Source organism: Podarcis erhardii (genome assembly GCF_964252035.2).
Source record: "Podarcis erhardii genome assembly, chromosome: 1".
NCBI classification, from domain to species: Eukaryota; Metazoa; Chordata; class Lepidosauria; order Squamata; family Lacertidae; genus Podarcis; species Podarcis erhardii.
Window position 1 is genome coordinate 14,523,334 of NC_138497.1, and position 17,002 is coordinate 14,540,335.

At 45.9% G+C, this 17,002-nt stretch overlaps 1 protein-coding gene across 1 annotated transcript in view; it reads right to left on the minus strand.

Moving 5' to 3' along the window:
* The window catches only part of TDRD9 (tudor domain containing 9), an 86,976-nt gene that overhangs the window by 17,951 nt on the left and 52,023 nt on the right, over positions 1-17,002 (minus strand). The window contains exons 12-19 of the mRNA XM_081877093.1: positions 16,402-16,459; positions 10,248-10,352; positions 8,150-8,247; positions 6,792-6,923; positions 3,125-3,284; positions 2,260-2,323; positions 1,570-1,633; positions 510-554 (exon numbers count right to left, since the gene is read on the minus strand). Of these exons, the coding sequence (XP_081733219.1) occupies positions 510-554; positions 1,570-1,633; positions 2,260-2,323; positions 3,125-3,284; positions 6,792-6,923; positions 8,150-8,247; positions 10,248-10,352; positions 16,402-16,459 (726 nt within the window). The remainder of the gene's footprint in view (positions 1-509; positions 555-1,569; positions 1,634-2,259; positions 2,324-3,124; positions 3,285-6,791; positions 6,924-8,149; positions 8,248-10,247; positions 10,353-16,401; positions 16,460-17,002) is intronic.

The window sequence follows — 17,002 nt, forward strand, 5'->3', positions numbered from 1 at the left end:
CCATTACTACAGATATTACAAGTCAAAATGACATAACTGCAAAGGAAAAACAGAAGAGAGTGCAGAATGAATGCAGGAAGAAAACAATGTTACATCATAAACAAGCTTCTTTAGAGAAGGCACAGAGAGCGAAAAAATGTACGAGGAAAATAATGTATTGTAAAGTCAAAGGATCAGTCTGGTGTTAGGATTGTTCGAGGTCTTAGCATAATTTCTGGTTGCTGCAAGCTTTTTAAGGTGTTGTTTTATTTTAACTTTCTGCTACTTACATAGTGTTAGTGTTTTATTCATGTTCTTATCAGTTGTGTATGGCAATGGCTCTGGTTTTAAACTCCTTCCTGGGATCCTGAATGTGGACCTAAAAGCTCAATAAATAAACCAACCACAGACCTGAAAGCCAGGCCTGGTATTACTCGAAAGGAAAGGTTGGAGATAAAGCTATGTCTGGGTGCCCAGCAATTAAATAGTCCAGACTGGGCCTAAACACCCGACTGACAAGTGAAACTAACCTTAGGGTGTCTCAGTTTTCCTTTCTTCTTGCTTTCCTGCCATTCCTAAACAAGAGGGGGGGGAAGGGAGTAGGTTTAAACAAAAAACCAACACAACAATAATTTGGTCATTTGCACTTCAATACAGCCTGGACACAAAATACTCCACATGCACCAAGAGCGAGACGCAGGCTTTGTATACACCACACATTAAGCCCCCAACTTCCCCCAAGGAATCCTGGGTGCTGAGAATTCCCTAGGAAGAGGGACTGAGTGTTAACCCGCTCTGGGAATTGTAGTTCTGCGAGGGGAACTGGGGGGCGGAAATGGGTGGCGCTGTGGTCTAAACCACAGAGCCTAGGGCTTGCCAATCAGAAGGTCGGCGGTTCGAATCCTGACGACGGGGTGAGCTCCCGTTGCTCGGTCCCAGCTCCTGCCAACCTAGCAGCTGGAAAGCATGAAGTGCAAGTAGATAAATAGGTACCGCTCTGGCGGGAAGGTAAAAGGTGTTTCCGTGCGCTGCTCTGGTTCGCCAGAAGCGGCTTAGTCATGCTGGCCACATGACCCGGAAGCTGTACACCGGCTCCCTCGGCCAACAAAGCGAGATGAGCACCGCAACCCCAGAGTCATCCGCGACTGGACCTAATGATCAGGGGTCCCTTTACCTTTAAATGCACAGTAAACCCACCACTCTCCATTTTCCCATCCAGCATGTTTTCCTCACTTACTGGGCTTTGGAAAGGGAACAGGAGAGCTCTGAGAGCATCCCAGAACCCTTGCACCACCTTCCCAAAGCCTGGAAGCAAGGCGTTGCCTTCCTTAGCCCAGCGTCTGGGAAGGGGCCTTCCTAGATTCCAAGCAAGCAGCCCTCTGCCTTATAGGGGGCAGGGAACCGTTCCAGAGGTTCCTGATTTCGCCTTCGTGTGTGGACCCCTGGAAGCAAGCCCCCCCACTAAGTGGTGGTCCCACTGCACAGTGTAGAGATGGTACCAAAATGTTTGCTTTCCCCACCTTAATGGTGACACCAGTTATTAGTTGCAAATGGGAACATAATTTGCGGGTAGTGGGGGAAAACAGTTACCTTAAAGGCATCCAGAAGTGCAATACAGTCACTCTTGCTATTCCCAGAAAAATGCCATTTATTCCTGTAAACAATTCACCGCAAACTGTTATAAAGTTAAGGAGCAGTCATCACATTTTACAATTTTACAACACCGTTACTTTTTTAAATACATTTTTGGCTACTGCCTCTGACACACCAAAGGAACACCAATATGCAAGTAGCTGTTCTGATAAAATAAAGCAGCAGATTAAGTAATGTTCAGAAAGAAGATCCACTGCAACCAGACTTAGCTGCAAGGCAATTATGTTCAGGATTGCAGCCTCAACTGCCAAGTTTTAAATGTTTTTCTTCAGCCAAAATGGAAAATAGGTGAAGACACACAAGATGGCGGATCGAAATATAACTGTGGTGCGACTTCATCTGTTTTTTTTGGCGTAACAGGTCCAAACACACCAATTTCCTAGCACTCCCCCCGCCTTAGTTCATATAATAGACATTCTGTTCCCCTGGCCACCAACCTTCAAACAGAAGGGATTCATCCACCTCATGCAATACTAACATACATCATCTGGAAAAAAAGGAAGTGTGGCATTTTCTTCCAACTATTTTTGTATTTATATGCAAGCTTGTGTAGATTTCACTGGCTAACTGACCCACTGAAATTTTCTTTTTTTAAAAAAAATCAAATGACAGCCCATGGGAAAATACCTGTATCCATCAAGATGCTGCCTAAAAGGTATTACAAAGAAGTTGTTCAAAGAGAGGGCAGCAGCTGAAACAAAGAAAAAGAAATGGGTTTAATTCTAAAAATTGTACCCCACCTCTCCTTCACAAAAGAGGTCTAGGATCCAAATTTTACTTCCACGTCATCCCTGACCACTGATCCTGCTAGTTAGGGAGGATGGGAATTGTAATAATAATAATAATAATAATAATAATAATAATAATAATAATAATAATATATTATTTATACCCCGCCCATCTGGCTGGGTTTCCCCAGCCATTCTGGGCGGCTTCCAACAGAACACTAAAATACAATAACGAACACCAAAAACAGCTGGCGACCCAAGTTTGGGAAACCCTACTGTAAGCTCCTATCCATCAAACCTATCCATTCTTAAGGAAATCAGCCCTGAGTGCTCACTGGAAGGACAGATCCTGAAGCTGAGACTCCAATACTTTGGCCACCTCATGAGAAGAGAAGACTCCCTGGAAAAGACCCTGATGTTGGGAAAGATGGAGGGCACAAGGAGAAGGGGATGGCAGAGGACGAGATGGTTGGACAGTGTTCTCGAAGCTACCAGCATGAGTTTGACCAAACTGCGGGAGGCAGTGGAAGACAGGAGTGCATGGCGTGCTCTGGTCCATGGGGTCACAAAGAGTCGGACACGACTAAACAACTAAACAACAACTGTAAGCTCCTTTGGACAACTACCTTACTTAAAATTTAAAAAAAGCACCATGATTTTTAAAGCACCATGAATATTGAGGTTACCAGGAAAGCCTTTAGTAACCTAGGTATGCAACTTCCAGCTTAAAGCATTAACTATACTTACTCTGTTGCCCAACTTACCTATTATAATGCATTCTTCCAGGCACCCAAAGACATGGCCAAGAACCATTAGTTTGCCAAGGTGCTGGTTCACGGGTAGCTGTGCCAACACCCTGCCTAGGAAGGTCAGCTCACCATCGTAAGGGTTTTTTGCTTCTGAATGGACAGCAAGTGCTCCTATCTATAGCAAAACGCAAGCAGAGATAGATGTTAATGGGAAACTGATTTGCCAACAATCACGAAGCTCAAGGCTAAAATTAAGAATCCCTGAAAATATATATTCCAAACCTGCAAATACTTATTCATGTCAGGCCTGCGCTATTGTATCCATCAAAACCCACAGACAACTGATGAACTAAGGGGGAACATGACCTCTTCCAGGACATGTTGGCCTCGTCTTCTGATAACTTCAATACGTATTGAATGCTTCATCCATTTTACAATGATGTGGTGCATGTTGGTTGTGTTCCTCCCTCCTCCCAGAGGTCTCACGAGTGGCACACGGCATACTTTTTAAAAAAAGAACCACCATTACTGTGATCTTTTTATGTGAACCACCCTGAGACCTCTGGGTATAGGGTGGTATATAAATTCAATAAATTAATAAATAATAATAACAACAACAACAATTAGTTTTAAAAATCTAAAAGCAAAGATAATGCAACAATACTGTAAAATTCAGTAACAGTCAGAAACAAAAGTTTTCAGTCAGAAGAAAATAAAAGTGCTCTGCTCACCATGTTCTTCTTCCTTATGCCTGCTTTTGCAGTTGTCAATGTTAAAAACAACACAGTGGTACCTTGGCTTATGAACTTAGTCTGCTCCGGAAGTCCGTTCTTAAACCGAAACTGTTCTTAAACCGAGGCGCGCTTTCCCTAATGAGGCCTCCCGCCACTGGTGCCCTTCCACCGTTTGGATTCCGTTCTTAGAGCAAGGTAAAGTTCGCAAACCAGGACACTACTTCTGGTTTTGAGGAGTTTGTAAACCGAATTGTTCGTAAACAGGGCTGTTCTTAAACCGAGGTACCACTATACTATTTGAGCATTTACAACGAAAGAAAAGAGTTATTTCAACCGATTAGCACACAGGTGGGAAAGTGTTCTCAGACTGAGGGCCACTTGCCTTCTGGGGGCCACACGCCAGAGGCAAAAGTGGGTACAGCAGCTAATATAAATTTCACCTTTGTACAGCAGACTACATTCTACATACCGACACCCTTGATCCTAAATCCAAACAAGCAAGAAGCGTTCGGTTTATGGAGACATGGGGTGCCATTCAACATCATGGTGTTATGACCTTTCCACCGGAACAATCCTCCCCCACATGCTGCCCCACCCCAGAGCCAATTCCAGGGGGCACTGTTGCAAATTCTCCGCGGCGCTTTAGCAGAAATGCTCAGAGTTCCAGGTTCAGTATATAGGTTCAGAGTTCAGAGTTCAGGTTCAGAGTCCAGGTTCAGAGTTCCAGTGCAGTATATTTATTGTGAGCTATATATTTATTGCAGGACGCGGGTGGTGCTGTGGGTTAAACCACAGAGCCTAGGGCTTGCAGATCAGAAGGTCAGCGGTTTGAATCCACGTGACGGGGTGAGCTCCCGTTGCTCGGTCCCAGCTCCTGCCAACCTAGCAGTTCGAAAGCACGTCAAAGTGCAAGTAGATAAATAGGTACCGCTCCGGCGGGAAGGTAAACGGCGTTTCCGTGCACTGCTCTGGTTTGCCAGAAGCAGCTTAGTCATGCTGGCCACATGACCAGGAAGCTGGACGCCGGGTCCCTCGGCCAATAAAGCGAGATGAGCACCGCAACCCCAGAGTCATCCGTGACTGGAACTAATGGTCAGGGGTCCCTTTACCATATATATATATATATATATATATATATATATATATGCTTTCGTAGATTTTCACGGGTACAGGAATGCAGGTTTTGGTGTCCTCGGGTGTCTTCCCGTGTAAAAGTTGGGGTGTCTAGGCGACGTTTCGACGAGGTCTCACTCGTCATCTTCAGGCTGGTGCTTTCGGCTTCTTGTTACTGGAACAGAGCAGGATCTCAGTGTTTGAGTTCCTATAAATACTGTAGAGGGGGTGTGGTGTATAGCCTCCAATGTTCTGGGCAGAGAGGAAGTTCCCAGGCTAGTGTGCCTTTTCTTCTTTTGTTCCTTAATTACTTGAGAGATATCTTGAGTGATTTCTTGAGTGATATCCTGAGTACCACTTAGGTGGGTCATTAGGTGTGGATTAGTTGTTAAAGTCTTTGTGTCTTGACCTCTTGAACTTTGTGAAGAGTTTTCCTGAGAAGATGGCTGTACTGTACTTAGTTGTGCTCTGGCTTGGCTTCGTGTATAGGGGCGAGCTGTGGTTTTGTGGCTTGTGTCAGCCAGATCTGTGTAGGGATTGCAGGGGGGTGCAGCATCCGGAGGTGCCACCATGGATTGGCTACTGGATGGTGTCTGTAATTCAGTATTTATAGGAACTCAAACACTGAGATCCTGCTCTGTTCCAGTAACAAGAAGCCGAAAGCACCAGCCTGAAGATGACGAGTGAGACCTCGTCGAAACGTCGCCTAGACACCCCAACTTTTACACGGGAAGACACCCGAGGACACCAAAACCTGCATATATATATATATACACACACACACACACACACACACACACACACACACACACACAAAATATATACAATAATCTACAGGCTATAATACATGAGCAGCTCATACAGTCCAACAGAGTACCTGGCTGCACCTTAAGGCAAACAGGAAGAAACTTTCTCTCTCTCTCTGACCACACCCTTCTACACCACCTCTTTTACTGCTGGACAGGTTTCCCTCTGAAACCGATGACAGCCAATCAACTGTCAGCACATTACTGCTGAGTCGTTCTGACCCAGCACTTCTATAGAAAGCATTGCAGGCTGATTGCATCCGCCAGTTGCATCAGCTAGCAAACTCAAGCCTGCAGACTTACTATCTCACACAGCATTCTGTGAATCCCGACAGGCAGTGGGGAGAGGAGAGGATGCCCTGTTGTGCAAGGGAAGTCCTTGCAGAGAGCTTCTGCTGGAGGGGCACATTAGGTGAATCTTGCCTGCTGAAGCCAGGCAAAAACACTTGGGCCCAGAGAAGGGCGTGACTGAGGGATAGCGGATGCCTCCTGGGCAAGTGTTCCCGGTTTCTGATGTTTAATATATCAAAACAGAAGGGCCCATAAGCAAACGCCTAGATTCTATTTCATCGGAACTGAGCAAAGATGGCGTCTGCCACCCGAGAAGGACTTTTGGATGGATTCAGCATAAATACCAGCGTGTGAGAACATACTGCAAATGAAAGACTTACCAGCTGCAAAAAAAAAAAAGGGGGGGTCATACAAAGTTCACACAGAAGCATAATATTGCTCATTTCAGCTCGCCTGTGGAAACAACTCAGAGGCTATGAAAGAAGAAGGAAATTACAAGAAGATTTAAAGATGGGACTAGTGGACACTCAAAGCAGTAGAAATAGGAGATGATTGGACCCCACTGAACTTGAAGCATGGGAACCCCCAACAAAAAAATTATAATTTGGCAAAATATTTGGACTTTATGATATATGTTTGTATAATTTGGAATATTTAATGTGACTGGATTGGATTGTTAAAATGGAAAACTTAATAAAAATTATTATAAAAAAAAAAACACAAAATAGAAGGGCCCACCTCCTTGAGATGCAGAACGGTGCGCTCAATATCACTTATACTGGGAGGAGACAGAGCGGTTGCTAGCAAGGCCCTCGGTTCGCCCATGTCAAGCAGCTTCACCTTCAGCACAGTACTTTCCAGTGGGCGCCGCTGAAAGGAAGAATAAGAGCACAGTGAAGACAAATGCGATTCTGTGTTGCAAATCTCTTCGCGGGCGGCTGGAAAGATGTTCGCCTTTACTTTCTGGGCTGAGCAAATCATATGGGGGTGGGAGGAGGCACAGTAATAATCTCCTGACAGTGGCCATGTTCACACATCACTTGAAGCCGTGCTTAAATGTGAATGCACAGAATGCAAGTGCATGCTAAGGCCATGGGTGCTTTGCTACTCTTCCGCTCCTGCCATGCTGCAAGGAATAAATTGTGGCCTGGCTTAGCGTTACGGCAGAAACCTGGTCCGTTTTCTCCAGGTAACCCATAAACAGTAAGCCATGAAAGCACCTTTCGTTTTGTATATATATACTAAATTTGTATAGCGGCCCTTCATCTATAGATCTCAGGGCAGTTCCCCACATTAAAAAAAGGTAAGAAACACAAAATACATAATAAAAACAAGAACAAACCTTGGCTACTTGTTTGTGGTTTGCTTGGAGAGAAAACAGTTCTGGTTTGGACAATACATTAAGCCAAACCATGACTTGTTTCCCGGGGGCAGCAGCAGCAGCGAAAAAGTGAAGCGCCCATGATGTCAGATCTAGATTTGAACCATAGTTTAGCTTAACTACAGTTTGAAGCGATGTATAAACCAGGCCATCAATCTCCTGACAGACATAGCAAGCAGGAGAGACAGATTGCTCACCTGTAACTGTGGCTCCTTGGATATCTGCATGGTCCCACATTGGGGTTCGGTGCCTCCTCAGAAGACTGAAACCTTCTCAAGCTAAGTGAAGAATTGTTTTGTCAGGAGGCCTACCCGTGAGCCCCAGGGCACATACTTGCATTTTAATTGGACAGCACCCAGTTCACACTTCTCAACCCACTATGCATACCAAAACACAGCTATCCCTCGAAATTTGCACTTCTCCAAACAATGTGCACAAAAACGCATTATATCTGAGTAAAGTGTGTATAAGCATGCAAATGCCAAAATGCACTATATTGGAGGAAACGGTTTGCAAAAATGTGTTTATTAGTCAAAACTGCATGCAAAAATGTGTTGATTGGGAAAGATGTGCATCAAATCGCTGCCAGATTCTCACGGGAAGAAATTCACAAATTGTTGCGGAAATGTGGAGAACTGAATTTAAGATCTGGAAAAACGAGGAACTGAGAGAAACCGAAATTGGCAGGTATACATATATTGTGTGTGATTCTTACCATCATCTCAGGCAAGGTGGTCTCAGGTATACAGTTTTCCCAGAAGTCCTTGTACACTAGCCTGTAGCAGTATCCTTTAGAAACTCGTCCAGCACGACCTTCACAGAAAAGGCATAAGCTGCTTTGACTGGTTACGTTTGAGTTTAAAACTTCCTTGACAGTGGCTACTCCTGACAGGTGAGCTTGCCGTATCCTACAAATGCCACCTGCTTGCTTTCATTTAAGCCTTATGCTCAAAAATGGACTAAAGAATCAATCACCCACAGAGGCACCAGCAATAGGGAGACACTGGGGGCTTTTGGGATCTTTCTTGAATTTTGCAGCCTTTGGAAGGGCAAAAAAAGAGAAAAGGAATAGAGCCCTTCCAAACCCATCAGACAAATCTGCCCCATGACCAACATTTCTACCACCCCTGCAAACTTCATTATAGAACCCTTTGCACCCTGGTCTGTAGTTCTGCATCCTCCTTGAAGCTAGGATTTGTTTTACAGTGGTACCTCAGGTTAAGTACCGTATTTTTCGCACCATAGGGCGCACCGGACGATAGGGCGCACCTAGTTTTGGGAGGCGGAAAACAAGAAAAAATTATTCTGAACTCCAGAAGCCAGAACAGCAAGAGGGATCTGGCTTCTGGGATACCGTGTGGCTGTTCTGGCTTCTGGGGTAACCGCGTCAAGCCTCTTCAGGGCAGCGGGATGAAGGCTCCCCCTGCCCAAAGAGGCTGCGCAGGGCTAAAGCAGAAGCCAGGACAGACGCGTCGCTGAAGGAGCACTGCGCCTTGTCTCTCTCTGCCCAGTGCCCCTCCTTCACAGGAGAGGTGCTGCGCAGAGAGGGAGAAGGGGCATCGCCCTTCAGCGAACCTGGAGAAGGAACAGAAGGAGACCCTTCTGCCGCCCCAAGCCTCGCGCGCCCGGCGGGACCTCCTGCCGGGCGCGCAAGGCTTGCAGACACTTGCCCGAAGCACGGGGAGCCCTCCGGAGGGCTCCCTGTGCTTTGGGCAACAGGCTGCCGCCCCAAGCCTCGCACGCCCGGCGGGAGCTCCTGCCGGCCGCGCAAGGCTTGCAGACACTCGCCCGAAGCACGGGGAGCCCTCCGGGGGGCTCCGTGTGCTTCGGGCGGCAGGCTGCCGCCCCAAGCCTCGCGCGCCTGGCGGGACCTCCTGCCGGGCGCACAAGGCTTGCAGACACTTGCCCGAAGCACGGGGAGCCCTCCGGAGGGCTCCCTGTGCTTTGGGCAACAGGCTGCCGCCCCAAGCCTCGCACGCCCGGCGGGAGCTCCTGCCGGCCGCGCAAGGCTTGCAGTCACTCGCCCGAAGCACGGGGAGCCCTCCGGGGGGCTCCGCGTGCTTCGGGCGGCAAGCTGCCGCCCCAAGCCTCGCGCGCCTGGCGGGACCTACCGCCAGGTGCGCAAGGCTTGCAGACACTCGCCCGAAGCACGGGGAGCCCTCCGGAGGGCTCCGCGTGCTTCGGGCAACAGGCTGCCGCCCCAAGCCTCGTGTGCTCGGTGGGAGGTCCCGCCGGGCGCGCAAGGCTTGTGGACACTTGCCGGGGCTGCAGGCTGCTGCCCGCAAGCCTCGTGAGCTCGCGGGACCTCCCGCCGGGCTTGCAAGGCTTGTGGATAGCTTCCTGAAGCCTGGAGAGCGAGAGGGGTCGGTGTGCACCGATGCCTCTCGCTCTCCAGGCTTCAGCGAAAGCCTGCATTCGCACCATAGGACGCACACACATTTCCCCTTCATTTTTGGAGGGGAAAAAGTGCGTCCTATGGAGCGAAAAATACGGTACTTAATTCGTTCCGGAGGTCCGTTCTTAACCTGAAGCACCACTTTAGCTAATGGGGCCTCCCGCTGCTGCCATGCCACCGGAGCACGATTTCTGTTCTCATCCTGAAGCAGTTCTTAACCCAAGGTAATATTTCTGGCTTAGCGGAGTCTGTAACCTGAAGCGTATTTAACCCGAGGTACCACTGTATTCTGGATTGTTTTACTTGATGGTATAATGTGTTGTAAACCACTTTCAGAGTTTGTCTTTAAAATATAAAGTGATATACAAACGAAATGAATAATAATATATTAATAACTTTACATCAGCACCACCCTTACCTCTCCTCTGATTACTGCTGCTTTTAGAAGCCCAGCACAGCCTCAAGCTTTGATAGTTGGTCTCTTCATCACAGACAAGATTTTTGGTCAAACAGAAATCAATGACTACAATAAATAAATAAATAAATAAATAAATAAGAACGAACAAAGTTTACGGAATAAAACTGTGCTTCTGCAATGCAAATGTTGGTTTAATGTAAGATAACACACACAAAAGAGAGGAAAAGACTATGCAAAACAGAAGAGTGATGATCTGAAACGGCATGTTACATTACAAGAAACCGTGTTCAACTTGGCTCAACTGGAGGCAGTCATAATTTTTCATGGTCGAAATTTGGGGGGAAAGTGTGGCTTATATCCGGGCCAATACGGTATGATAAGCATCTTCAAATATCTAAGGGCTGTCACATGGAAGACAGAGCAAGCTTGTTTTCTCCTGCTCCAAAGGATAAGACCCAAAATGATTCAAGTTACAGGAAAAGAGATTCTGAAGCATCAGAAAGAACTTTATGAAAGCAAGAGCTGTTCAGCAGTGGAACAGACTCCCACAAGATGTGGTGGACTCTCCTTCTTTGGAGGTTTTTAAGCAGAGCTTGGATGGTCATCTGACATGTATGATCTAGCTGAGATTCCTGCATTGCAAGGCGTTGGACTAGATGACCCTTGGAGTCCCTTCCAACTCAAGAATTCTAAAATTCTATGGTTCTAGGAGTCTGCAGCACCCAACACCCCCGATCATTGGGGCCAGACTGGCTGGGGATGAAGGGAGTGAGAGTCCAACAACTTCTGGAGGTCCACAGGTGCCTAATCCTTGGGTTAGAAAGTTTGATGGTAACTGGGGGGGGGGCAGGGACCAAGGTTCAAATCCCACGCAGACATGAAGCTCACGCCAGTCACTGGCCCAGAATGCAAGCAATGCCATGCCAAACCATGACTTAGAACATGGGTCGGCAAACTAAGGCCTGGGGGCCGCATCCGGCCCAATTGCCTTCTGGATCCAGCCCGCGGATGGTCTGGGAATGGCCATGTGGATAGGCGTGCATCTGATTGTTCGGGTTGCGCCATTTCCCCCAAACACATACGTGGCGGCGGCGGCACCTCCTCCCTCCCTCCTCCTGGCTTCTCCCTGCCCTGCCTAGAGGAGGAAGGGGGCTGGGCTTTGTTGGTGCCAGCCCCTCTACGGAGCCCTTTCATGCGTTGCTCATCGTCCCCCCCGCCGCCACCAGCCCCTGCCGCTCGCAAGACACAGGAGCAGCTGTTGGCTGAGCGCCCCTCTTGAGCAGCCGCCATTTAAAGCAGTCCCTCTCCAGAGCCCTTTTGCACACCGCTCATATAGTACGTTCCCCCACAAGGTCTGAGGGACAGTGGACTGGCCCCCTGCTGAAAAAATCTGCTGTAAAGAAAAAGAAGGAACATTTTATCATATGTGGTGGGAATGTAAAAAAGTAAAGAACTTATGGGAAATGATATATAATGAGATAAAAAAGATGTTGAAATATACATTTTTTAAAAAACCAGAAGCATTTTTACTTGGTATTATAGGTCAGGACATTAATAAGCAAGATGTTAAATTGTTTTTATATGCAACAACTGCAGCAAGAGTGTTGTTAGCCCAGAAATGGAAACAAGAAGAAATTCCTACGAAAGAAGAATGGCAGACGAAATTAATGGACTATGCAGAATTGGACAAAATGACAGGAAGGATTCGAAACCTGCGGGACCAGAGATTTACAGAAGATTGGAAGAAGAATATGAATTATTTGAAGAGAAACTGTAATCAACAAATTACGCTAGTAGGACTACAATAAGTTTTGTAAGGAGAAATATAAGAAGTGTTACAAAGTAGAAAAAGATAGATATTGGTTATGAGTTTGAAATGTAATAGCGAAGATAAGAAATGCATATTGAGAGATTAGATTGCAAAATTTTCAGACAGGATTGATGGAAGTCAAAAATTTGAATAAGATATACAAGTATGCTTAATTACTGTTGAAAATGATATGTTAAAAAAACTAATAAAAAATTATATACAAAAAAAGAAAAAAAAAAATCTGCCAACCCCTGACTTAGAATGAACCCGCAAAAAGATGTGGGTAACTCTCTAATTCATCTCACGGGGCTGTTGTGAGAGGATTGTAAGAGGAGACAGAGAATAAGAAGCACATCTGCCTCACTGAAGAGTAAAGATGGAGAATTCCAACAGAAACAGGAGCAGAAATTGCCAATGTTTGCTTATTCGTCCCAGGTCCAGAATGAAAATCACTCCACTGAATACAATCTGCATTCACTGTTGTTGCTTTCAGTCTGCAAACAGTATTTAATTAATGAGATTTCCCCTTATTTGCATTGTGCTTCCTTTGCACTTCAAGTGAACGAAGTGGAAGAACATTAGGACAACGTAATTTGGCCACAGCGGAGAATGAGTAATGCGCTTTTTGCAGAAGATGAACTGAAGCAGAACTGAAGCAGTGTTGCATGGGATAAATGCAGGGCAGAACAGAAAATGATGACTTCTTACATCCCGGCTGAAGAATCATAAGAGTGGGATAAACATGTGATTAATTAAAATATGCAGCAGCAGTCTGAATCTGATGCAAACTTTACACCCCCCCCCCCAAAAAAAAGATATTGGTGTTTGGTTTTGCTTGCATTTTAAAGAGGTAATCTCCATTGCAGAAGTTATACCTTTTTTAGCTGCTAAACTGAAGACCAGACTTAAAATGGAGGGAGCTATCATTTCTAAAAGACACGCTTTTCAGCAGGCGGAAGATTCTGACTACCCACTGAAAAAGCCTGTCCTCCTTTTAAAAAATCAAGCAACTGTGAATGGATTAAGACAAGGGCACAGACATTCTCCTCCTTACCTCGTGGCTGCTGCTGCTGCTACCACCAGAGGTCATGAGAATATTGTCAGCTAAGCTTGGGGCTGCTGCCAACGCAAAGGTCACAAAACAGTAATACCAAACCACCAGGCAAAATCAAGGAAGTGCCTGCGAGGAGGTGGGGGGTAGGATGGAGAGTGGGATGTGAAAACAAGCCTCCTTCTCTCCTAGCAGGGACAGGGAGCTCCCTTTTGTCGAGAAGCTGCTAGTGCCAATCGGAAGGTCTTGATCTTGCATTTGTGTCGCTCCGCATAATTGTTTAGATGCTTCACGTTGCTGCCAAGAGTCAGCTCACACTTTATGGGCCTCAAAGCAGGTTTCCTCTCTAGCGACACACACACACACACACACACACACACACACACACACACACACAAACACGTTCGTCACTGCAATACAGCATTCAAAAGAGTTGGTTTTTAAAAAGCAATGCTCCTATCAGATTAGGCCAGTTGATGCCTACGGCTCCTGAGCAAGGTCTCACATCCGGAGCACAAAGGCTTCTCCTACGTTAGAGCCCTTTCGTGCTGGTGTGATTGTATTTTTCTGCAACTGGCTGAAAGCAGACTTTTAAAAGATCACACAACACTTCCTATGGTGCTATGTCATCAGGCAATGCTTTCCCCATGGTGAAGATGCTTGTTGTAATGTTTACTCATGATGCTTCTTATTCAACGTAAGATCCCCTGCAAATTTAGTTAGAAGGTTCCTCTTCAAGGCTTCTTCCCCTTGCTTTCTTTTCAAAGGGAAAAGAAGCGTCTCCACCCCCGTCATCCAGCCCAGACACTGAGGTCCAGCGCCGAGGGCCTTATGGCGGTTCCCTTGCTGTGAGAAGTGAGGTTACAGGGAACCAGGCAGAGGGTCTTCTCGGTAGTGGCACCTGCCCTGTGGAACGCCCTCCCCTCAGATGTCAAGAAATGACCGCTCCCCGCTTAAAACGGGGGGTGCTCTTTGCGTGGACGCGCGCAGCCCCTAGATCTGGAGCGGCTCCAACAGCATAGGCTTGGCTTTGCCTTCCCTCAGGTGGGATACCTGGAGGTCTCCGCCTACCTCAGTCAGTTGTCCAATCCCACCTGAGGGAAGCGTTGCCAAGGAGACCAGGCCAGGTAGGGGAGGGATTACCTGCCCACACAATAGAGGGAGGATCTTACCTGGGAATCCTCACTTGGCTCCAGAGCTTCTCCCACCCTACCCACCCTCAGTTAATGTCTTATTTTGTAGGTTAACTTTTCTTCACAGGTATGCGGGTGCTGCTACGTTAAGGTCACTGTTAAAGGGCCAGAAAGGAATTTCCCTGCATTGGCAGGTTTCGCCTTTCCCGTAGCAAAACGTCACAACTTTGGCAGTATCAGGCCTTGGGCAGAATCCTCTGTGCAGCGGCGATACCAGGGTTCCCCGTTAAAGGGGTTTCTGAAGGGAGGCTTTGGCCGTACGCCGAAAGGTCGTCATTGCTCTCCCCTGCGGCGGCGTAACGGGGGCGGCTATCTCTGCTTGAACATATGTTTTCCAGAGCCGGCCCATCCCCCACACACACACTGGATAACCCTGATGCTCCCTAGGTCCCTGGCTGGGGACTGGGGAGGGAGAACGCCCAATGCCTGAGCCAAGGTCTACCCACATTTGAAATTTAATAAAGTTGTGGCCAATTTAATCCCATAGCACGTTGTCGTGAGTCGTTATTCCACATGATGGGGGGGACCGCTCGGGATCTGGGGACTCCGCCTGTCCACGCAAATAAACAACAACTTTACTTTTAAAAGACAATTGAAGGCGGCCCTGTTTAGGGAAGTCTTTAATGTCTGGCGCTGTGTTGTTTTTAATATTCGGTTGGAAGCCGCCCAGAGTGGCTGGGGAAACCCAGCCAAATAGGCGGGGTATAAATAATAAATAATAATAATTATTATTATTATTATTATTATTATGGTACTAAAGCACTAAATTGCAACTTAATTAGTCTGCTCTTTTCTGAGCAGCCTGTGTGCTCTTCAATTCCTGGTTAAGTTTTCTTCGCTTTCCTTCAAAAAGAAAAGAAAATGTAATTCAAGTAAACCTGTAATTAAGGCATGCATACTCATAGTCAATAAAACGAGAGTCAATGATGCCATATCTCCACTAGGCAGGAAGCAATGACATGGGAAGACGGCAAAGGGAGCGCTGAAAAGTTCGTCAGTCTTCAACTGACAGGCTAGAGCGACAATTCCATTTGAAGTGGACAAAATCTCCGCAAATCAGATGTGAAAAAGAAACACAGATACAATATAGAACACACTAGAATGTACCGGGTTGCCAACAATATTGCCTGACTTCCCTATGTAAAGAAAAGCGAGCGAACCAAGGATGGCAGTTCCAGACTAAACAGCTAGTGTTGAAGCTACGAAAGTTAAAAAAACACACACACTTTAATCTCACAGAAATCAAAAGCACTTAAGAACCCAACTTGTGTTGGCTTAGAATTCTTTGGTTGTGAGCAATTTGTGTACAACCCAGAAGCTGGAAGAATCAAAGTGCTGCAGAACTCTGATACTTTAAAAATAGTGTTGTAAGTGTCACTGGTTTCTGCACAGGTTTGGTATGGCTAATGGCCTCTGCCTTGTGACCATTATACTCCATGCAACATTATAATATTTGGCTTGCCAAATATTTTTTAAAAGCTCAAGTTTCTAGTCCCTATGGTAAAAAAATGCAAGCAACTTGTCTGCAAAGGACTCAAAAAGCCAGGCTTCTGTATATGTGAGGTGCTCCCTTACATCTACTCAACACATCCTAACCACTGCATGAATACAATAAACACTACTCCCCACTTCTCTGTCCTAAAACCTCCCCCCTTCTTTACCTTTCTGGTGCTTACCAAACTAGCACCCGAAGCAAGTGCACTTGATTTTATGCAAATTGAATGAATCACAGTAAATTAAAATAATATACCTAATTTAATGTGAGTAGTTATTGCCAAAAGCCATAAATAAGTCCCTCTTCCTGACTTTCTCTCTGAACAAAATAAAACTTTTCCTTGGGGCAGAATTTGAATTTTTGGCACAGAGAACACTCCATCCTAGTTTTAAATGTGCCTTTGAGAGAGCTCCGAGACAGGGAGAAAAATACTTTAGCAATTCTGCCTTACATAGTAAAACAGGGACCTTATGCTCAGATGTTACTCTGAAGCAAGCAGCTCAAAGGGTTTTAAATGTTGGTTTATCAATAATGCTAGAAGAAAAGCAGAACATACAAATATTTATTTTTATTCCTATGACCATAACGCATCAAAACGTGCTTACCGTATTTGACATCTGGAACTGTTACAGAGCTCTCTGCAATGTTTGTAGACAGAATGATCTACATGAAGGTTTTAATAAAGAGAAAATAAGAAATTATTTATTTAACGATTTACGTGATTGATTTAATTAAGGGCATTTAAAGGCTGCCCAACAACAATTTACTAGCCTTAATATAAAAAAGCCTTAAAAAAACCAAGAAAGCAAATAATCACAGCAAAAATTATTACTGTTATTTATATACAGCATATACGACCAAGTAGAATCATAGAACTTTAGAGCTGGAAGGGATCCCAAAGGTCAACTAGTCCAACCCCCTTTCAATACAAGAATCTCAGCTAAAGCATCCATGACAGATTTAAGAGAGACAAAGACACCATCAGCAAAAGCAAAATCATAAACAGCGCCAAAAGATTAATTTCAAACCCTGGGAGAAAATAAAAATGTGTTCACCAGGCACCCAAAGAACCATAATAATGTGGGCACCAGGCAAGCACATTTTCTAACCAGGAGCCACCACCAATAAGTCCTCGTCTCCAGCAGCCATCTGGTGCTTTTTTTTTGGATAAGGCACCTGGAGAAGGGGCTCAGAAACTGACCTCCT